This window comes from Pelophylax lessonae (assembly GCF_965119305.1).
Source record: "Pelophylax lessonae genome assembly, chromosome: 13".
In the NCBI taxonomy this organism is placed as follows: domain Eukaryota; kingdom Metazoa; phylum Chordata; class Amphibia; order Anura; family Ranidae; genus Pelophylax; species Pelophylax lessonae.
The window spans coordinates 176,510,021-176,534,288 of NC_138780.1; the positions used below are offsets into that span (position 1 = coordinate 176,510,021).

A 24,268-nucleotide genomic window follows, 5' to 3' on the forward strand; every position below is an offset into this window, starting at 1 on the left:
TTTTGGGGTGGGGGGGGGGCGCGTCCTCTTTAAATAGCGTTTTGGTTTGTGGTGCTCAGATGCGATGAGGATCCTTTTCCAGGCAATACAACCTTTACTGAGGTTCTAATGCTTTCCTACTCGCAAAACTTGCAGCCCTATAGGAAATGCTTCAGCAAGCTGTGTTTGTGAAATGTGGTTATGGACTTGAGTCATCTTTAGGTCATGGAAAGTGCCTGGAATGTAAAGCATATTAGCAGAGAGTTGTCTCTTGTCTCACCGGAGAAGACGTCTGATCAACACTTTGGTTCTGGCTTCGCCCTCACCGATTGCAACACCCTTTGTATAACATTTTGTGCCGGAGTCTTATCACTTGGCACCATAGTGCAACAAAAACTTCTGTCTTGCCAACATTCCAAAGACACCTGAGTGGTTTTGCTACATGTTTGAAGTAAAGAAGGCAGGGGTGTCAACATAAATGGGTGCCAATATAAGGAAGGGCACGATTAATTTATGTATACCAATAATAGATTTATGTACAAGACAGTGCAGGAAGCCTTGGCAGCCAATCGGAAGCCTGCTTTCACTGTTCTGACCACTTTAATAAACCACTTGCCCTCCAGGCCATATTTTGGTACTGTTACTTTAACTGGTAATTGCGCAGACAATCAACGCTGTACACAAATGTAATTTATATCTCCCCCCAACATATAGAGCTTTTTTTTTTGGTGATATTTGATCACCACTGGGGGGGGGGGGGGGTTTTGCACTATAAAAAGCGCTATAAAAGGGTGCCCATTGGAAATCTTTGCTCCATCATATCCTTGTCCTATCATGACAAGTTTTTACAACTTTATATTGTGATATATGTATTTATCTCTACTATTATATTGATTTTACGTTTATCCATTAAAATGATGTTTTAATTTACAACTGTGGTGTTATTTCGGCCCCTAAAGTCCCGTTCCCTACCAGGGGTTTTTTTTCCTTTGCAGTTTACTTGGGATGTTGGCCATATAACGCCTCGCTCTACCTAGTTGAGTGCCGCTTCTATCTATAAAAATAAAAAAGACCGAAAATTTAGAAAAAAACAATTTTCTACTTTCTGCTATAAAACCTATCCAATAAAAAATTTAATAAAATCAAATTTCTTCGTAAATTTTAGCCAGTATGTATTCTGCTACCTACATATTTTTGGTTAAAAAAAAATTCCAATAAGCTAAGATTGGTTGGTTTTTCACAAACATTACAGCGTCTACAAACTATGGTGTGTGTATATATACTGGATTTTTTTTTTAATACTAGTAATGGCGGCAATCAGCGACTTCTAGCGGGACTGTGATAGTATTGTGGGCAGTCTGACACTTTTTTGAAACTTTTTGGGTACCAGTGACATGTAGGCTCCTTTCACACAGGCGGTGCGCCCGAGGGAGTCCCTTATGCTCAGCGGGGGATCGATCTGCCGATCCCCGCTGAGCAGGCGGATGACCGCTCCGTTTCCGCTGTGTGTGCAGAGATGGTGCTGTCAGATCCCCACTCTCCTCTATGGGGAGATTGGATGAGAACGGACCGCCTGTCCGTTCTCATCCGATTCGATCCTCCAGAGGGATGGAAAATAGGGTTTCCATCCGTCCAGATTTCATGGACAGGATTGGATCGGATAGCAACGGGTGTCAGCGGAGATGACTCCGCTGACATCCACTGCTCCATAGGGCTGCATGGAGCATCCAATCCGGTCCGCCTGAAAAACTGACAGGCGGATCGGAAAGCCCGTGTGAATTGGCCTAATACAGTGATCAGTGCTAAAAATATGCACTGTCACTGTACTAATGACACTGGCTGGGAAGGGGTTTAACATCTAGGGCAACCAAAGGGTTAAATGTGTGCCTAACCATTGTTTGTGTTTACTGTGTGGTGATTTTACTAGGGGACGTGTTGGTTGTTATACCCTGCTTTGCAGGGAAATAAGAACCGGCACATTCCCACTGACAGGACAGAGCTCTGTCTTGTTTACATTAACACAAGGAAGAAAAGAAGGCGCCTCTTAGTGCAGCTGATAATACTTTTTATTTTGCACAGGAAGATAAAACACAGGATAAAAGAACATAATCTTCATGGCCTGGGGTCCCTTCCTGACCCTGTGGCTCGATCTTTCTCAGCCAGCCAGCTGATGATGGAATGGAAAAGCCCAATCAGGGGCAGTGACTCAGTCCGAGGCTACGATGGAACGCATGCCTCGTCCGTTGACTGCACCAAGCGTAATGACGTTGGGTGGCAATGCATTTCGGAGCATGCTCAGTAGTGCTCCTTCATCAGACCATTGAGCACTACTGCGCATGCTCCGAATCGTGTCACCGCCCCCCCAACGTCATTACGTGTGATGCAGTCCTCGGGCGAGGCATGCGTTCCATCACAGCCTCTGAACTGAGTCACTGCCCCTGATTGGGCTCTTCCATTCCATCATCAGCTGGCTGGCTGAGGAGGATCGAGCCACAGGGTCAGGAAGGGACCCAAGCCATGACGTTTGTTCTTTTATCCTGTAAATGTTTTATCTTCGTGTGCAAAATAAAAAGTATTTTCAGCTGCACTTAAGAGGCGCCTTCTTTTCTTTCTTGCATTAATAGTTGGTGTTGCTTCTACCAAACCAGAAGAGCTGCCCCCTGTGTCAGCGTGGTATTTCTGCATGTTTATGGAAGTCCATTCACCCATCTTTTCCCCCCTGTTGATTGATTTTCCAAGCAGAAGCGCCCTTTGTTCCATGTATTTACATTAACAGATCTCTGTCCTTTCTTCCTCCTCGCCGATCAGAGGGTGCCGGTGGTCAATCATTGGCCAGCACGCGCTGATCAGCTTGTGCTGCGACTAACAGCACAGCCGCCACCCAGAAGTGCTGGACCATGTACTACGTAAGTTATCTGGCACAGAAGAGCCACTCTGCCGCCGTATTCATACGTAAGGTGGTTGGCAAGCGGATAAAGAACAAATCTAGAAATAGATACAGGAACATGCTTTAGTTTAAAGATGCACTCCTCGCAGGGTCACAAAACTATTTAGCAATTCAGCTAGGCCATGTAAGGTCTTGTTTACATGGGTGATGATGCCATATAGCGTGAAGTGAATTGGCCACTTATTGCCGGGGTTTCAACATCAGGTGCTGCACACAGAGGCAGCCCATTGAAGTTTTTGCAGGATTTTACAGCGTTTTTAGGATTTTTTTTTTTTTTTAAGGCAAATTTGTCGTTGGGCAGATTTAAAAGCGCAAATCGCTGTAAAAACACACTACATACTTTTCTGCAGCTTTTCCATTGAAGTCTATTGAACCAAAAAAGAAAAAAAAGCCACATTTTGCGTTTAAAAAAAGTCCCTGACCCTTTCCAAAAATGCAGAGGCACAAGAATGCATTGATGTGAAGATGTTCCAAAGGAACCCATTTTAACTCCACAAAAAAAACAGCTATCCCCACAGCACCCCAAGGAGATCCAGAGGCTTCAGGGTTCAGTTTGATAGTACGTTTATTGATTCATTATTTTTATCCAGGTGTGTTCATTAAACCTTTGAGGCTTACAACGAAGACCATTTTTTGGGGTCATTACTCTAACTTTACTTATTGTAAGTGCATACCTGAGCGCCATCCTTCTCTTTTGTTATAACCCATTTTAACTACCTGCCGACCGCCTGCCACAGATATACTGCAGCTGGCTTGCTCGGCTGCGCGAACCGCCGTACCTATTCGGCCGTACACGGGAGCGCTACTGGGGGCATGCGTGCGCTCGCGCCCCCATTAGGCAGTGGGAAATCCGATCCACAGGGCCGGTGGCCACGATCGCCGCTGGGCAGCAGCGATTGCTCTCACTGGAGAGCGAACGACAGTCTGCTGTTGTAAACACATCAGACCGTTGTTCTCTCTAGAATGAACACAGAGTGCCTGTGATCCTCCTATTTAGGATCACAGGTCTCTGAGTTGATTTCACAAGCCCAGTTAGAAAACACCTCCTAGGCATACACTTAACCCTTTGATCGCCCCTGAGTTAACCCCTTCCCTGACAGTGTCATTATTACAGTAACAGTGCATATTTTTAGCACTGATTACTGTAGTAATGTCACTGTTCCCCCCAAAAGTGTCAAAAATGTCAGGCCTCCGTTCTGTCCGCCACAATGTCGCAGTCCTGCAAAAAATCGCAGATCGCTACCAAAAAAATAAATAAATAAAAATGATATAAACCTTTCCCTAGTTTGCAGAAGCGATAACTTTTGCGCAAATCAATCAAAATACGCCTATTGGTATTTTTATTTTTTTAACCAAAAATGTGTAGCAGAATACAAAATGGCCTTAAATGATGAAAACATTTTGACTTTTACATTTTTTTTTTTTTGGGAATGTTGTATCACAGAAAGTGAAAAATGTTTTCTTAAAAAAAAAAAAAAAAAAAATTGGCGCTATTTATTTTGCTTATAGCGCAATAAATAAAAATCTCACAGGTGATCAAATGCCACCCAAAGAAAGCTCTGTTTGGGGGAAAAAAGGACATCAATTTTATTTGGGTACATCATCGCACGACCGCACAATTGACTGTTAAAGTAACACAGTGCCGAATCGCAGAAAATGGCCTGGTCATTAAGGGGAAAACCTTCAGGGGCTGAAGTGATTAAAAATAATGTCCTGCGTTTAAAATGCATTGGTGTGAATGGGAGCCTGAGGGAGGAAGAGAGCTCAAGTTGGGTTGTCATAGGCCACATGAAGGTTTTACTGGAGGAACAGCACTCAGGTTGGGTGTCACCAATATTTACTATCTGCCCTAAACACTGGCGGGAGGTTGAGGCAGGGCGCAGAGCCTTTAGAACTACGTTTTGTACTCCTTTTACAAAGGCGAGTGAGAAATGTAAAATATGCTATTGAAAGGTCACTTATGTCATGCAGATTTTCTTCAAAGAAAGAATAAATAAGGTTCTTGCATCTCCGATGCTGTCCTGACTTCAACACTGATGTGCACATTGTAGGCAATGAGCGAGTTCAGAAGTGGATGAGATTGTTGGATATCCCATTCCAAAAGTCCCAAGACATTTTCAGGCTTGTTCACACTATGTCAAACTGCATTTTACTGGACACCACCGCACATGCGCTAGGTGTGAACCGGACCCTGGACCATTGTGCACGTCCAACCTTGCTGACAACATTTTGGGGAAGGACATCTATGTTCCAGCATGACTGTCTACCACCCCCCTTGTGTACAAATCCGGCTGCACAAAGACATTGTTCGATCGTTGAGGAGTCTGGTGCGGAGGAACTTGAGTAGCCTTGGCTTTGACCCTACTGAACACCTTTGGGATAAATTGGAAAGCTGATTGAGAGTAAGGCTCCATGTACACGGGACGTTAGAAAAAAACGTGCTGCAAAGCTAGTTCTGACGCCGGGAAAAAGCAGCTGTTAAACGTGCTTTCAGTAACTTTTTCCATTAGCGTTATTGCATGTTTGGCCACGTTGCTTTTAGCAGCGTTTTTTCTGCCTCCATTCAAAATCATTGGTTCCCTAATGAATGAATGAATGGAAGTCGCACCGCAAGTCGGATCAGGATGATCCGACTTGCGGCGCGACTTGCACTGTGAGAATCGTGAGGGGGAACTCCACGCCAAAAATGGGGAAAAAACTGCGTGGGGTCCCCCCCCCCAAAATCCATACCAGACCCTTATCCGAGCATGCAGCCCGGTGGGGGAGGGGACGAGCGAGCTGCTTTGGGTGTTGGTGCTTTGGGTCAGGGGGAGCTCTGCACCCCCCACCCCAAAGCACCTTGCCCCCATGTTGATGAGGACAAGGGCCTCATCCCCACAACCCTGGCCGGTGGTTGTGGGGGTCTGCGGGCAGGGGGCTCATCGGAATCTGGAAGCCCCCTTTAACAAGGGGGCCCCCCAGATCCCGGACCCCCTCCGAATGTGAATGGGTATGGGGTACACTGTACCCCTACCCATTCACCCCATAAAAGGCAGTGTATGTAAATAACAGGAGACGTTTTGGAAAGTTTATTGAAAATCTTCATCTGTTCTTCTCTGCTCTGGTCTTCTCCCTCTCCTGGTCTTCTGCTCTTTTGCCGTCCGCTCTTCTGCTCTTTTGCCCTCGGCTCTTCTCTTCTTCTTCCTCCGGTCCTCCTCCGACGATGTCTCCGGTGATTATGCCGGTCTTTGCAGCTTGTTATATAGTCATTGTGGGCGTCGCCCCCAATGACGTCATCGGGAGGCCCCGCCCCCTCATGTCACAGATGACGTTCCAAAAAACGTCCCTGAACTCAACTGCCTGCAAATGACTGTAAACGACCCTGTGTACATGGGCAGATAAGATAAAATGTAGATGGGTTCAGGGGCTTCTGAAAAAAACGCCCAACTGCTCCTAAACGGCCATTTACAACGTCCCGTGTACATGGAGCCTAAGGGCTTCTCATCCAACATCAATACCTCATCTTATCTATACTGTTTTGGCTGAATGGAGACAAATCCCCCCCTCCAGACACTTCAGAATCTCATGGAAAGTCTTCCCAGAAGCGTGGAGGCTGTTGGAGACACGAGGGGGGATTTTGGAAAGGGATACCAATGAATTCGTATAAGTGTGATGATCAGATGTTCACAAACTTTGGCCGTATGCTTTACCTCCTCTGACTGCCATAGTCTCACAATGCTAGGTGGTATCCTGGACTCTGACCTCTCCTTTCGGCCCCACATCCAATCATTTTCCAAAGCTTAAACCCCCCTATCTCCGCAACCTCTCCAAAATACGCCCCTTCCTAACCAACAACACCACAAAGCTCCAAATTCACTCCCTGGTCATCTCTCGCCTCAACAACTGCAACTCCCTCTTCATTGGATTACCTTTAAACAGGCAATCCCCCCCCTTCAGTCCATCATGAATGCTGCTGCCAGACTCATCCACCCTACAAAAATGCTCAACGTCAGATATCCCCCTCTACCAATCCCTCCACGGTCTGCCACTCACCCAGCAAATTAAATTCAAATACGAACAACTTGCAAAGCCATCTACAACTCTGCCCCCAGCTTCATCACTAACCTTGTCTCAACATACCAACCAAATTGTTCTTTTCGTTCCTCCAAAGACCTCCTTACTCTCTTGTCACTTCCTCCCATACTCACCTCCAGGACTTCTCTCAAGCCTCTCCCATCCTTTGGAATTTCTTTCCCCAGTCTGTCAGACTATCTCCAAGTTTATCCACTTTAAGCCGATCCCTGAAAACCCTCCTCTTCAGAGAAGCCCATCCTGCCCCCGCCTAACATTATTATCTTTTGTATCACTTGACCTTCCCTCTTAGATTGTAAGCTCTAACAAGCAGGGCCATCTGATTCCTCAGTACTGTCGTCCATCACGCTGTAATGCAAACTGATCAAACTGTTGATACTATATAAATCCTGTATAATAATAATTGGTAAATAATGGTATAACGCCTAATATGGAAGTCTTGTGTTCAGAAAGTTCTGGTCACAGTTCTGGACATTTTCATACATGAGGACACTTTAGAATGAGGGATCCTCAAACTACGGCCCTCCAGCTGTTGAAGAACTACACATCCCATGAGACATTGTAAAACTCTGACATTCACAGACATGACTAGGCATGATGGGAATTGTGGTTCCTGAACAACTGGAGGGCCTTAGTTTGAAGACTCCTGCGACCTTTAGATCCAATACAAAAAGAATGGCAGAACCAAAATGAATTTAAAGTGACACTAAACTCTAGTTTTTAAAAAAAATACATACTTGCCTATAGAAATTTAACTAAAAAAAAGACACTTTTATTTCTCTCAGCCTTCCCTAAATGTTTTTTCTGCTGTAATCCGACTTCCCGTTAGAGGGTGGCTACATTTCATTCTCATTCATGGTCCCACTGGATATAGGAATGTAGCCACCCTCCCTTACTTGCTTCTGAGACGAGTAAGGGACTATGGGATATGTAGTGTGCATAGAGCAGTGCTGCAACTAACATGCCCTGCCCATTCCAAACAAGGTGAGGAGGGAAAAGGTATGTCATGGAGGATGTCACAAGTAGGCAGAAAAACACAGTAAAAAAAACAAATTTTAAATAGATCAGAGGGTCAATAAAGTAGAAGTAAAGGCTAAACTTTAGCGCAAGGAGGGTTATAACCCATTTGTTAATTTTTTTTGCCATCTGTGTTCCATTGTGGCGATTTCCCTTCACTTCCTCTCCCATAGCCAAACAGGAAGTGAGAGGAAATCATTGCAAATAAAGGGAATTCCTTGGGGACCCCCCAGATCACCAGAACTAGTGTCTATGGAAGATTTTCCCTCTATTACTTTTCTGGGGACAACCCAAAATTTGGGATTTTTTTTTCCTTTACTTTTAATGAAAATGGTAAACAGGACAAATAGGGGGAATCTCCCTAATGGGTTCACAGAAAGCAATAAAAGCCCCATAGGGGTTCTAATCCCTCTCCATACTATCCAAAATAAAAAAAAAAGTGTTGCCTTTCGTTGTAATTTTAAGATAAATTCCTGCGCCTTACATCGTATCTTCGGCGATGTGACTATCGCCCACAGCACGATAGTCAATATCACATCGACTATCGTTCAGCCATAATTCCTGGTATGAATATTTTATACATAATTACACTATACCTGTAATCATGTATATGCCATACCTGCCAGGTGGCCCTTGAAGCTGGAAATCATTGAAGTATATGCTAATCTGTATATAGGGGTGTGTGGCGCGCTTTTAGAAGTGGAAATAGGTGATTAAAATAAATGTGCTTATGTTAAATAAATAAATAATATATTCTGTGGTGAGGTAGGTGTGTTGATTGGTTCTGCAATACCTATAAGAGTGTTCAGTTCAAAAAAACTTTCCAAAATTAAAATATTTTTCCGCAAACGTGCCAAGTGTTGTCAGTTTATGAAAGTGCTGAGTGCTTATATTCTTCAATCACTAAATAACTTAATCAATTAATGTGTAAACCTTCAATTAATAGGTGAATCCCAATGCATAAATAAATAATTTCATCAGTCTATAAAAATTATCAAACTTCAGTATATATCCATATGTGAATAAATAAATAAATAAATGGGTTTATTCTTAAATTTATAAAGTGCAGTCCTCAGTGAATGTCCATATATATTTTCCACCGCAAAAAATCTGTGCTAGTATATCCAGCTGTGCAATTTCCTTATAGCAAACACAAAAGTGCATCCATGCAAATAACTAAGGTGCAGTGACTCGTTCCTCCACCAGGTGTCACCTATGGGTGTCCTAACTTCTCACCTCAGTACTTGAAACAATCGCCTGAATATATATTAGCCCTCGGTTGGGTGCTTTCTGGCCCGGATGTCCTGTCTAATGATTCCTTCTGATGGTATCGGGTTCCTTAACAGGGGTCTTATCTCGATGTTTATATGGTCCTTAGTGATCCCAATCTGCTAGCGTTACCTCGGGCTCATTAAGCAAAGAGAGCCATCATGGTGTAGTATGTCAAAAATCACTTTTATTAATAAAATCAAGTATCGCACTTACATTTTGTTGTAAGGGTACAAGCGTGTAAAAAAACTCGGCGGCGTTGGGAGACACTTCGCTCCGGTCCGTAACATCACTTCCGGTATGCTGGCAGCTCCTCCTACACGTTACGTCACGTCACGTGACTTCCTCAGGGAGGACATATACAATTATCTATATGATAATCTGATCTCTACTTGCTTCCGGGTCCCATGCTGAGCAGTTGGCCTGCTGCATTCAGATCACAGATTGGCTATTCAGCATAGATGTCTTTCTGAGAATGATTTGCTCTTCTCTGTAAATGCAAAGTGTTCTCTGATTGGACGAGATGGAGAGCATGACATCACCATCTCACAGTGTCCAATCAGAGAAAGCTTGCATCCATTATAGCATTCTTTTATTGGTGAGTTCAAGGGGCATTAGCCAGGTATGGTAAATACATAGTTACATCGATCCAAGCTAGACCAATGTAACTATATAAAATATCCATATCTAAAATCCTCCTTTGAAGGTGTGGCTGTGTGTAAATTTGTGGAGAATAAGGAGATTGTTTGTTTAGTGTTGCATTAAGGTTTTTGATTTTTTGTTTTTTTATTTGATATCCTGTATGAAAGGGAATATTAAATAAGCCAGAATCTGATTTGCAATTCTATTAATCTATATGATATGAGAACATTTATTTTTTTATTTTTTTGTAGGTTGCTGTAGTTCGAATGAAAAGCACGGAGCGTATATACGCCATGAAAATCCTAAACAAATGGGAGATGCTCAAGAGAGCAGAAGTAAGTCTGTCTTCATATCTAGGGGGGTCTTTATAGGAAAGCAGTGATCTGACGAGATGAAGCAGAACGTGACATCGCCCCTGGGCGTGCATAATGTCATGTGCATCATTCCATTGTCTGTTCTGCTTCTGATGTTGGGTGACTGTCTCATGGAGTAGTTGTATGGCTGGGCCTAAAAGGACCAGAACTGCAAGGGTTAACGTCTGGGTAATGGAGGTCACCATTGTCCAACGTGCTCGATATTGTATGGAAAAACTTTTAAGCGTCTTAGAAAAGCTTTGCTATTGTTTATCTTAGAATGGGGTGTTCACAGCAGGTTTGATCGATCTTTAAAATGCACTGAATCAAGTGGACTATTCAGTAGTGCCCTATTCCTTATCATTGACTGACTGCTCTGTCTATGTCGGTGTTTGCAGCCTAATCCCATATATTATGTATCCTATGACGTCTTCCCAGGGTTGGGCTCCACGGGCAATCTCAATCTGTCACCCACGGTGTCCACCTGACACAGATAATGATAGATCACTGTACCCACCTGCTGCCAGTACTATGTGATCACTGTGGCCAATCACAGAAGATCACATGACAATTGTACACAATGAAAGGCTTTGATTCATGCCTTTCATTGTGTACTATTGTGATGAGCTCTGTGATTGGTCAGTAATCACATGATACAGACAGGGCTAATCACAGCCAAGCTGTACCATGAGATTAGCTGAGACCAATCGCAGCTAATCAGAATAATATTCACTGAATTAATTCTCAGTTTTAAGCAATCATACTGTGTAAAAAAAATAAATAAATCCTGATTTTTTTTCACCTTCCTCTGGATCAACTGCGGGTATAGGATTGTGTATATGGGATTGTATGGTTGGGTTTTCTTTACTGTTTTTTTTATTGGTTGAGCCAGATGGACTTGTCTTTTTTCAACCTAACTATGTAACTTTGGTATAGGAATTCAACTTTAATTGGTATGGGTGCATTTTTGTTTCTCTAGCGCTCATCGACAGACGTAGTCCTCGGTGATACACCACCTTCGGGTTATGTTACCTCCGCAGGAGCAGGACTAGACAGGAAATTAAAAAGCTCTGGCCACACCCTAGGGGCAGTCCCAGAGGGTATATCCTCTCTCTCTCTGCCTCAGCAAATCAGTTATTTTCTGTCTAGTTAGGAGTAAGGACCTAGATACCTTGCTGGGATCTTAGGTCCTGGCAAGAAATTTTTTTCTAAAAGGATTTTTGGACAGCTTTTTTTCTCCAGTGTTCCTGTGAGATCTTCAAGCAAGAAAGCTGAACTGGGCGACGGGCTGGATGTTGAGATCCGGTGGTCACCCCAGTTCAGCCTACGAGCGCGTGCAGGCCATAGCTCCGCGCTGAGTCGGCCGCGACAAAGTCCCATTAAAGGACTGAACCCGCGAGTTAAACGTCTCGCTGAAACGCCAAAGACCATGAGTCACGGCGTCTGTATCGGTCGACAGCCCTCCCGCCCCGGTGGAGAGGGGTACTGTCAGGAGTTGGTGCCCGCCTGGTTCCGGTATGGTGAGTAGTATGTTCCCCCTGTTTTCCCTGACGGGTTTTGTGGTGAACGCGGGCCCCTCTCTGTATGGTAAGAAAGAGTTTCTTTCTATCCTATAACATGTCACAAATCCTCCTATTTTGAGTGTGATTTTATGTGTGCAAAGCCAGGAGGCTTGGTTTGGGAGCTAACAATCTATTGTATACATGTTTTAAAGATGTAATCTGTGGCATTCTGGGAATCTTATGGGTTAAGTATAAGCTACCTACCAGTCAGAAGCCATGGACATGTAGACTGCCTTCCAAGTCAGATCTCCAGCTAATAGCAGGCCTCCCGAACGGCCATGCGGTCCGCCAGGGCCGGTACCGCCAAACACGCCATATCCCCATGCAGAGAGAGTGTTGTGTGCCTGCAGCACACCGCTAGTCAGCACAGGCCGCCGCCATTTTTTTTACTGGATCGCACGAGCCGCCATTTTGGCGTAGCCTCGTGTCTCCAGCATGGGGGCGGCCATGTTTTAGGTGATTCTACACCTCGTGGAGCTTGGGGGAGGCGCCGGAAGGCGTAAAGAGGGGCGGAGCCACCTCCTTTCTTCCTGGGCAGCCAGCCAAAAGACTTCCTGTTTGTCTAAGACAGCGCTGTAAGCTGTTGCAGTTCAACTCTGAACATCAAGTGGTGAGCCTGGGGGTCTATCTCTCTCTCTCTCGATCGATAGGGATCCCTAGCAGGTAACACTAAGGGGTTTTTTGTGGCGCTGAGGGTCAAAAAAAAAAAAAAAAAAAAAAAAAAGTTTTTCTTTACTTTGAATTATATCATCCAGGAAGTAACTGGAGTTATTATGGACCCTGCCACACAGATTCCCCCACCTGTTTCCCTCGAGGGGGCCTCGGGACCCGCCGGTGTACAGAGTATAGAGTCATTTACAGCAATTTTGGAGTCTATGGTGGCTCCGGTGGAGGCGGCCTGTCAGGGACGGGGGTCAAGGAAGCGACCCCCGCCTACCCCTATACTATCTGACACCTCTGACTCTGATTCAGAGATGGTCACTGCAGTTGCAGGTTCCTCTGCAAGGGCTGCTATCCCAGGTAAAGCCCCCTCAGACAGTGAGGAGGACGCTTCTTCTCCTGCTATAATTCAGGAAGAAGCATTGGTGGACGCACTAGTTGTGGCAGTGCAAGAAACCTTAAAACTTGAGGCTTTACCGGCAGAGGCAACTGAAACAGAGAGGCCTTTTGGGACTAATAAGCCCATCAAGACGGCGAAGGCTTTTCCTGTACCTAAATGTTTTGGAAATCAGATTAAAGGAGAATGGGAACATTCTAAACGTACCTTTACTATTTCCAAGCGTATTGCTAGACGCTATCCGTTTGAGGAATCCATCATTAAGAAATGGACGGTACCACCAGTCGTGGATCCGCCTATTTCCAGGCTGAATAAAGCCACGGTTATTCCAGTGGAGGACACTTCGTCCTTTAAGGATCCGGTGGATCGAAAGATAGAAGCGGAGTCCCGCACTATCTTTTCTCTGATAGGGTCAGCATTTAGACCAGTAATTGTTATTGGTCTAGTTTCCCAGACACTTACAGAATGGGCGAAGATGGTACGCCAAGATCTTAGGGGAAAAGATATTCCCCAGGAGACATCTGATTTGATAGAACAGATCATACAAGAGCTACGGTTTATCTGTGACGCAGCCTTGGACACTACTCCCTTGTTAGGGCATGCATCTAAGTTAGCAGTGATCCTCAGACGTGTGCTGTGGTTAAAATGCTGGTCAGCTGACCTAGGTTCCAAAGAGACTTTGACCAATCTCCCTTTCCAGGGGAATCGTCTATTTGGAGCCAACCTAGATGAAATCATTAAGGAGGCCACCGGGGGCAAGAGTACTTTTTTGCCACAGGCTGCAAAAGCTAAGGAACCTCGCAACAAGCGAGGACCTTTCTTTACCGCCCATAAAGGACGCCCGGCTGGTACTTCCGGGAAAGGCAAGACTCCTCCAGGAGGGTTCAAGAAGGGCTGGTCGGACAAGCAGAGGACCAACCCAGCCAAACCCGAAGTAAAGGAGTACACAGCCTGAAGGTGCGCCCCCACCCAATTTCAGGGTGGGGGGACGTTTTCACCGGTATTCAGGACATTAGATCGAGCATCAACCACTACTACCGGTGCGATTCTTCCCTTCCAACATTTAAGTACAGGAAGCGGTAGTTACCGTTCCCTGTATAGATCTTTTCCTTTACCTTTTCCTAAGATTAGTCCCGATACCTCACAGGAATCGGATCTGATTGACCAGATAGGCCAAGTAGCCTCTAGTCGGGTGACTTCGGTCCCTGAGGTTCAACCAGAAAAGATCACCTTGCCTGATAACTATCAGGTATCTGATAAATGTGTGGGAACAGAAAACGACCAGACTTTCTCGGATGGTCGGGGCCAGATACCTTTAGGGACGCCTGGTTCAGATCCAATCAGCGCCAGTGGTCCTAGAAATTCTAGGCTGGCCTCTTCAAGCCGGCCTGGCCGACTTGGACAGGTTAGTCGCAGACGTTCCGTGGGAACTTCGTCTCAGGGAGTGTCTGTAGTCTCAAGGACCTATTTACCTTCGTGCTTTACAGTCGCTGGTTTTAATGGCCTGGCCATTGAGACCCAAGTACTGAAGGACAGAGGTTTGTCTACTTCTGTCATTCCTACCCTTATTAAAGCAAGGAAAGCGACTTCCAGCAAAGTCTATTATCACACATGGAAGACTTATATTGCGTGGTGCGAATCTTTAGGATTTCCTCCACGTACCTATTCGGTGTCTCGAATATTGGCCTTTTTGCAACAAGGGGTTGAGCAGAAGCTAGCCTTGAGCACCATCAAGGGTCAAGTTTCAGCATTAGCAATTTTCTTTCAGAAACCTTTAGCTACCAAATCCTTGGTGCGGAATTTCATCCAGGGGGTGCGGCACCTGGCTCCTCCAGTCCGCGCGCCCTTACCGCCCTGGGATCTTAATTTGGTTTTGTCGGTTCTACAGAAACCTCCCTTTGAAAACATCAGGGAGATTCCCTTGCTTACTTTATCCCAGAAGGTGGTCTTCTTGGTGGCTATTACTTCTGCTCGCAGGGTGTCAGAACTGGCTGCATTATCATGCCAGTCCCCATACCTAGTGATTCATAGGGATAAGGTAGTACTTCATCCTAAGCCATCTTTTCTTCCTAAGGTGGTTTCAGATTTTCATCTGAATGAAGATATTGTACTACCTTCCTTGTGTCCTCAGCCCAAGCATCATCGGGAACATGCGTTGCATTCCTTGGATGTGGTTCGGGCAATCAGGGTATACCTGAAAGCTACGGAATCATTCCGTAAGACGGATTCACTTTTTGTGATCACGGATGGCCCCAGAAAGGGTTTGCCTGCATCTGCCGCGACCATTGCCAAATGGATTAGACAGACGGTGGTACAGGCTTATTCTATTAAGGGTCAGAGTCCTCCGTTCCCTGTTAGGGCGCACTCCACTCGAGCGCTCAGTACTTCCTGGGCCTTTCGCCATCAGGCGTCAGTGGTCCAGGTATGTAAGGCGGCCACTTGGTCGTCGGTACATACCTTTACTAAATTCTATAAAATTGATGTGTCGGCATCGGCGGATGCCTCATTTGGCCGCAAGGTTTTGCAGGCCGCAATTTGAGGAGACCGGTGGTCTACCTCGAGGGTTTTTTCTGTTTGGAAAATTTTTTTTTGTTGAGTCTCATCATTAAGGATGAGCATTGTAAACTTCTAGTTGGCACCGGTTGGGCCTTCTAGATTGGGATTTGATTTCCATTTTCCCACCCCTCAGTTGTGATACTGCTCTGGGACGTCCCGAAGGTGGTGTATCACCGAGGACTACGTCTGTCGATGAGCGCTAGAGAAAAATGGATTTTTGTAAAATCTTACCGTAAAATCCTTTTCTCTTAGCTCATCGACAGACGTAGTCCCCGCCCCTCTGTTTTGGAGTTGGGTTGGGTTAAATTCTCTAAGCACTGCTTTTTCACATAACTGATTTGCTGAGGCAGAGAGAGAGAGGATATACCCTCTGGGACTGCCCCTAGGGTGTGGCCAGAGCTTTTTAATTTCCTGTCTAGTCCTGCTCCTGCGGAGGTAACATAACCCGAAGGTGGTGTATCACCGAGGACTACGTCTGTCGATGAGCTAAGAGAAAAGGATTTTACGGTAAGATTTTACAAAAATCCATTTTTTTCCTGCAAAAATTGGGGTTGGCCTTTAAGTGTTTTGGCTCGTTTTAGTGGTCATGTAATTGTTAGGCCCCTTTCACACATGTCCGTTCCACCGACGGACCGCCTGTCCTTTCTCATCCGATCCGCCAGACGGATGGAAAATAGGGTTTCCATCCGTCCGGATTTGACGGACAGGATCGGATCGGATGTCAGCGGACATGTCTCTGCTGACATCCGCTGCCCCATAGAGATGCATGGGGCATCCGTTCAGATCCACCTGAAAAACTGACAGGCGGATCTGAACGTACCGTATGTGTGAAAGGGGCCTTAGGGTTACAGGGATTAAGGAACAGAGTTGCTGAGTTTAATGTTCGCTCCATTGTGAGCCGTGTGTAATACCAGAACATCTGAAAATTGTATTGTATGGAAAGATTGTGACATGTATGACCAGCTCTATTCATACCATCTATCCGTGTACAGTAGTAGACCTGTACACCTTCAGCTTTGGGTTGCTGGTGGTTGCCTGTTAGTGTCAGAATCTAATCTAATGTATTTATATTCCACAGACGGCCTGTTTCCGGGAGGAGAGGAATGTGCTGGTGAATGGAGACTGTCAGTGGATCACTACGTTACATTACGCCTTTCAGGATGAAAACTATTTGGTAAATATTTGTATCTGCCTCGATACTTGTTCTAGTCTTGCACGTTTAGACTCGATTCACACTAGCGCGAATTGTCAGGCGACTTGTCAGCCTGACAAGTCGTGCTCCCTCGCGGTCCATTGACTGCTACAGGACCCGTTCTAATAGGAGCGACACAAGTCGCTCCGACTTAGAAAAAGGGTCCTGTACTACTTCGGGGTGACTTCGGAGCGACTTGCATAGACTTCCATTATGTGAAGTCCATGCAAGTCGCTCCGAAGTCGTGGTGCATGGGAATGCACAAGTCGCCCCCGAAGTAGTACAGAGTCGTGCCGCCCCAGTGTGAACCGAGTCTTAGGAACAGAATCGCATAATGTGTGCATGGCGATAATCGTTGGAATTCAAAACCACTGCTTGTCTCAGTCCATTCTAAAAGTAATTCCTGGAGTTCTTCCTTAAAGTGATTGTAAACGATCACCTTGTAAAACAACCCATCCAGTTTAAAATAGAAATTAAAGGCAAAACATTTGTGTATAAATATATATAAAAAAAAAACATAACTTTTATTCCCTTTTTTAAAAAAGTGATCACATTCCCTCTGTTCTCAGCTGCATAAGAGCTGGGGGAGGAGAAGCAGCAGTACACTAAACTTTCTAGTGAATGGCTGTGTGGGGGGGCTTGTCAGGACAAGTCTGATCATTGGAGGAGAGTAGACTGAGTTCCCAGCACAGCTAAAGAACTGACCACAGTGTGGTCAGTTTTGATTAGGAAAGCAGAGCGACTGACAGGAACACCAGGGATTTCACACAAAGGAAGTAATACAAAGAAAACAGGATACTTTTTCATACAAGTACATGGTACAGCAGGCACATATCGGGAATATAAAATTCTTGGGTAACACACTTTAATATTGCATGGTCAGGTGGTACTCCTTTCACTTGATGAGCCTAGTAGTAGCAGTGGGAAGAATCAGAGCACAGACTCCTCCATGATCACAGCCACATTTTGCTTTGGCCACACGCACTTGCCAAGTGTAAAGACATTTTTAAAAAAAAAAATTGCAAAAAAAACAACATTTTAAGTAGGTATTTATGATTTTGTGTTGGGCCGCATGCATAGCTGTCTTGTGCCGCAGGTTGGACACCCCTGATCTAGCCCTTACCTTCCCAGTTTGACTGTCCCTGTCCCAACTTCTCATTCATTGTATATCAGTTCCTTCAATCATGGAGGCTCAGCATCACATGTGGGTGGCACTTTAGGGTGGTCTGCATGCAAATATAGCCTGCCAATGCATGCCCACTCCACCACTCAAATTAGCATCTACCCATCAGGAAGTTTTGTACAGACGTTCTGCTGGCCCCTCCCACCAGCCATGACCTACCTGCATTCAATGTAGTTTGCGTTTTTGGCAGTGTTCTGCCCAATGCCCAACCACACACACAGCAGGGGAGGGGCTTTGAGGGAGATGGGTGGGGGCTCCTTAGGCGACGTAATAGAAAAAAATTAGCCAACTGCTGTCTGAATGTTGCGGACAGTGTTCCTCCCATCTTCAATTATAAAGCGTGAGGTGAGCCTTTAAGTACACTGTTTTATCCCCAGGGTATACAGGGCGCTTGGCAGAGATCAGAACCCAAAAACTTAAATACACAGTGACAGCACTTGTCATGTGACTTTGGGCATCAAAATCGCAGCCAGTTTTCAATGGCACTCGTTCAATTTGGTGCAACTTAGAAAAGTGCCTGCAATACTTTGATGCAACTGTGGTCCAGAGAATGCAAGTCGATTAAAGTTCCCCTGAAAATTGCATCAAAATCACGCTCTAAAGTCGCACTGGAAATCATGTGACTTTGGAGATGCACTACTGTGAATGGAGGCTCAAAACAGATTACCTTTCAGAAGATATGGATTCTCAGAAGAATGTGTTTGGAAGATTGCTTTGTTGCCTCTTTTACACCTCACCTTCTTGAGCCCCAGTGCCAGCAGCACAATTTTTTTTATGTCATATGACCAACGAACATACAGGATTCACCAGCATCACTTGGTAATTAATATTTGATGTCACTGGGCAATATTTGCTGCAGGAAGCCATACTCGGGTATCTCCTTATTTTTTCCAGCTTTATAAAAGTGCTCTAGTACAGGGTTTTTTTCAGCAAAAGACACCCAAAGGCAGGGGTCAGTTAGTGGTTGTAAAGGCTGAAGGTTTTTTTACCTTCATGTCCTCCCTTAGCCCCCCCCCCCCCCCCCGAGATCCAACGATGTGCAGCAGAGCAGCTGCTGTCCTGTCTCTCTCCCTTTTCATTAGCTCAAAGACAGCAGCGCAAGCCATTGGCTCCCGCTGCTGGCAATCACAGCCAATGGTCACACAGGGAGCGGGGCTCGGGGGTGAGCATGTATGAGTGCCCCCATAGCAAGCTGCATTTGAGGGCTGGGGGGGTGGAAGGCGGAAGAAGGAGCCAGGAGCGCCGATGGGGGTCCTGAGAAAATCTATTGCAGAGTGAGTATTACCGGTTTGGTTTTTTAATTTTACCTTTAATCACTTAAATCTGTCTCGCATCTAGTTTTGTTTGGTGTCATCTGGAAATTTTTGAGCGTATCCTTGGAGAAGATGGAATTTCAAAGCTGTTGAAAGACTCTGTATCTCAATAAATCATAAACCAGTTCTCATTTGTCTTATTGTGGTGGAACATATATAATTGAGTATTTACTCTGCTCAAAGGAGAGACAGCAACTCTTAAGGCAGCCATACATAGATCAACATTTGGCTGGTTCACCAGGGACCAGCTGAGATTCTATCCATGTATGGGCAGGCTGATTGTACCCAAGTCAATCCATTGATTTTTGGTACAAACCAGCCTGTCTGATTCTTTACCTGCGATTGCTCCCGGCTGCTATAGCCACTAGCAGTTGCCATTGTGTTCTGTCGCCCGGGAAGGCTCCCTGCACACCTTCCTTTCAGCAGAACACAAAATCGCTGCAGGAGGCATTTCCCCACCCACACTGACTACATTGGTGGGGGAAATCAAGCAAACCATGAAAGGAATGAAAATCAAATCCTCCATGGGCTGCCTTTGTTTTTATGGGTAAATAAAGTCATCATATGTTGTTTGTGCAGTTAAGTTTTTGTGCTCATGATTATGTCAACCTAATAAACACAGCCCTGTTCTTGGAACCCATTATTGATAAAGTGATGTGAGTGCTAATAAGTGTTTCCCCCTTCTTTGAATTGCAGTATCTAGTCATGGATTACTATGTCGGAGGGGACCTTTTAACACTGCTTAGCAAGTTTGAAGACCGGTTACCGGAAGACATGGCCAGATTTTACCTTGCAGAAATGGTGCTGGCCTTACATTCCATTCATCAGCTACACTACGTACACAGGTAATAAAATCCCACAATGCTGGGTAACCTAAACAGCTTTATCTAGAGCAGTCTTTCTCAACCTTTTCAACTCTTGAAATTTTTGGTCTCAGGGAACCCCTGCTAAAAATGAGAAATCTACAACTCATTAGTGTGACAGTCAGTGGGAAGAATGCTCCTTACTCTTGTCATCATTGGGAAGAATTACCCCCCTTACAGATAGCTAAAAGGAACAATGGTGTCATTGGGAACTTATCTGAGAGGCAGAAATTGTCTATTGCTCAAGGAACCCCCAGCAACCTCAGGAGGAACCCTGGTTGAGAAACCCTGCTCTAGAGCATTGCTGACGTAGAGACGCGCGGCCATCTGTGCCCATTATTCCTTTCCTATACATCTGCCGAGTAAATGTCATGCTAGGAGAAATGGTGTCTGCAATTTAATTTATATGCTTTTTACATTGACCTGCACCCTCCTGCTGTGTGTGTGTGTACACAACTCGGAGTATAATGCCTCGTACACACGCAACGATTGTTGGCCGACCAATCGGCCGTCTTTTGTCCAGTGTTGTTGTGTTGGTTGAAATGTGCTCTAGACTTGCACACGAATTTTATCGGCCAACAAAAATCTACTTCAGAAGTGATGTCATGTGATGGTTTACTTTCCGTGTGTTTTTTCTTCTCTGAGCATGCCCAGTCTTGCTCATCAGATTTTTGTCTCCCGAAATCTGTACTGACTGAGGAACAATCAGCCGTTCTGTTGACGGCCAACAAAAATTTTATAGCCTGCACACAGATTTTTTTTGGCCGAAAAGTCGCAGTCGGTTGTCGGAAGCATCATACTAACAAGCCGAAAATCGGCAGATCGGACGTTGGCCGAAAATTCACGGCCAACAATTGTAAAAGGCATTTTTTGTACATTTTTTTTTTTTAAATGTAGCTGTCTTTCTATATGTCTGTATTAACATGCATATACAGAAAAAAAAGTGTAATATAGTGTCTATATATATATATATATATATATATATATATATATATATATATATATATATATATATATATATATAATTGTGTGTGTGTGTAATATATAATTATATATAATGTATATTTTATATAATCTATAATTTAGTAATATGTGAAAGCTGTAGCAGGGACCAACAATAGTTTCAAAAAACTCTTAGATGGGCACCTTAAAGACCACAACATACAGGGGTATACAATGTACAACATACAGGGGTATACAATGTACTATTAACAGCAAACACACACACATCATAGGTTGAACTGGATGGACTGATGTCTTTTTTTCAACCTCACAAACTATGTAACTATGTAACTAAAGCACCCAGTAATAAAGTGAATATTTGTGCACCCTAATCGCATTTATTTCAAACCCAAGAGTTTAGTGTTTTTTTTTTTTTTTTTTTTTATATTTTTTATCTTTTATTTGGAGGTCACGTAAACATGAAGCCTTTCTTATACTTTTTTTTTGCCTGTTGGCGGGTGTGTCTGTTTACAAAGCAGGTAGGCAGTTTAGTTTATACCATCAAACAGAGCTGGGAAGCCGCAATATGACAGTGAGCCTCCTGCAGGGAACCGCTGTCAATCAAGGTTGGGTGGGGGCTTGGTGGGTAAAAATTCTACCGAAGTTAAAGGCGTGCTATGTGTTAACACCGCGTCCTGTTAGGCTGCTTTCACACTGATCAGACTTTCTTCTGTTAAACACACGACCATTCAATCTTATGGAACTCTTCACACCGGTCTCTTGTGGGTCTGTTGTGTTTTTCAAAGTCCTGAAGGCTGCATATTTGGTGAATGTTTGGTGTGGTAAAAAAAAAAAAATGCACCAAAACACACTTCCCTATTGAAATGAATGGAAAAAGCATAAAAAAGGGGCAAAAACACATAAAAAATGCACCAATGGTCATATTTTTTGTTTTTTTTTTTTTTTGAGTCATGTCCTTTTTTCACAGGTGCTGCAAAACCCGGAAAAAAGCGTCAAAATGCATATGCGTTTTTACCACGATTGTGCAACAGAGCAGTGTAAAGGTAGCCTTACTCCAAGAGAAAAATTAAGTGATCCACAAACTGACCACACAAGCAAGCATCTTCTATGCTTTGGGTGGTCAGAATACAAGGAAGGTGGAAGACTGGCATGATCAGATCACCCAGTATTTCTATTGAAAGTAAGGCTAAGTTTAGATGTGCGGTTGGGGGTGATAAAAATGTCCCCCCCCCCCCCCCCAACTGCACCACTTAAAGGATTATTAAAGCCTTTTCTTTAGAAAGAAACAAAACAAAAAATCAAACCTCATACCTGCTCTGTGCAGTAGTTTTGAATAGAGCAGCCCTGATCCTCCTCTTCTCAGGTCCCTCGCCAGGTGACCCCAGAGCAAGCAGCTTGCAATAGGGGCACTCATGCAGGCTTGTTCACGAGCTGCGGCTCTGCGTGTCTGTTCACACACAGAGCCACAGCTTGGCACTGCCCCCCTCTCTCTCCTCATTGGCCCACTGGCTGTGATTGACAGCAGCGGGGGCCAGTGTTGTCTTAGAGGGAGAGTTACTGGTGCACATCGCTGGAGGAAGATTGGGCTCAGGTAAGTATTAGGGGAGCTGCTACACAAAGGAGGTTTTTTACCTTTATAGAATGCATGAAGGTAAAAAACATTGCGCTTTAAAAGCACTTTAAGCTTCAAATGGCAGCAGACAAGAGTTTTAGCTTGCTGCACTTCGCACTCGTAACAAAAACTATCCAACCTATTGTGATCAAACTCGACCCATTTGGGTCACTCTTCAGAGGAGCGGTGGCTTCAGATGCATGTCTGCATATGGACACAGACACACCCGGATCAAATTATTCATACACATCTTAATTCCTCTGAATGGCCAAATAAACTGCATCTCTTTAAAGCATATCTGTGGTCAAATGTATAATTACATATTATTTTTGCACATTATATTTAAATTATTTCTTTCCTATGACGTTTGTGAAGATCCCCACTTTTTTACAGTTTTTAATTCTGTGACACGTGGTCCCTATGTCCTGTGAGTAGGCACTGCTGTGTCACACATTTCACAAAGCCTGCCTTTTGAACTACAGAGGTGCTGAGAGGAGGAGTTTCAGGAGGCGGAGTCAGTACAGGAATCACTGCTTGCAGGCAGCAAGGTACTATGGGATATGTAGTCCTTAGAAATTAAATTAAACAGCAGAGGAGAAGCTGCAAAGCATGCAGGGAAGCCAGGAAGTTGTGGAAAGAACTGGCCGGTGGACAGGCAGCACTCAACATGAAAGGAGACTTTTCTAGTAAGCTTTTATTAGATTGTTCAAAATAACTATTATTTGTTTTCTTATTACAATGATAATATAAAAACGGAAGTGTTTGCTTTGATCATTGAACTCCTTTAGGTAAAAATATACAGAGTACAGATTTACTTTGAGAAGAGTAAGAAATATTCCCATGGGGCAATGCTGAGGTCTGTATAGTAGGGATCGACCGATTATGGGCAAGGCCGATATATCGAGGGCCGGTATGCACTTTCCCCGATGTATCGAAATCACCCCCGGAGGGTGCCGATATTGTTGTGACGCCATTGCGTATGTTGCGCCACGCGCCGACAGCTTCTGCCTTCTTAGGCCGCCTCCCTCAGCCTCGTCTGGAGTCGGGGAGTCTCGGGACAGTGAGTGTTCAGTGCGTACAGTGTGTTTAACACAGCCGCCACATATATACACCCACCCACAGCTGCCCAGTGCCAGCCACCCACACGCTTCTGCCAGCCTGGTACAGGCCCTGCCTGTACCAGCACTGGGCCTGTACCAGCCAGCCACCCACCACACAGGGTGCCAGCCAGCCACCCACCACACAGGGTGCCAGCCAGCCACCCACCACACAGGGTGCCAGCCAGCCACCCACCACACAGGGTGCCAGCCAGCCACCCACCACACAGGGTGCCAGCCAGCCACCCACGAAAGTGGGCCAGCCACCCACCCACAAAAGGGTGCCAGCCACCCACCCACAAAAGGGTGCCAGCCACCCACCCACCAAAGGGTGCCAGCCACCCACCAAAGGGCTCAGTAACAGTTTTGTGTGTCAAATTGTGTTTATTTTGCAAAACTTTAAATGTTCAAAATATTTGCCCATATCGGCCGATGCCGATATGCAATGGCCAAAATATTGGTATCAGCAACGAAAAACCGATATCAGTCAATCCCCACTGTATAGTGAAATTTACAGGCCTTGCAGTAATGATCACAGCGATCTGCGAAAAGCTTCATATAGACCGAGTGCTGTGCTTGGCTCTGTGCATTT

The 24,268-nt window shown here is 44.9% G+C and overlaps 1 protein-coding gene across 4 annotated transcripts in view; it reads left to right on the plus strand.

Moving 5' to 3' along the window:
* The window catches only part of CDC42BPB (CDC42 binding protein kinase beta), a 264,686-nt gene that overhangs the window by 75,115 nt on the left and 165,303 nt on the right, over positions 1 to 24,268 (plus strand). For all 4 annotated transcript variants that reach the window (XM_082242642.1, XM_082242643.1, XM_082242644.1 and 1 more), the window contains exons 3-5: positions 10,177 to 10,260; positions 16,532 to 16,627; positions 19,838 to 19,986. In XM_082242642.1, coding sequence (XP_082098768.1) covers positions 10,177 to 10,260; positions 16,532 to 16,627; positions 19,838 to 19,986 — 329 coding nt within the window. The remainder of the gene's footprint in view (positions 1 to 10,176; positions 10,261 to 16,531; positions 16,628 to 19,837; positions 19,987 to 24,268) is intronic.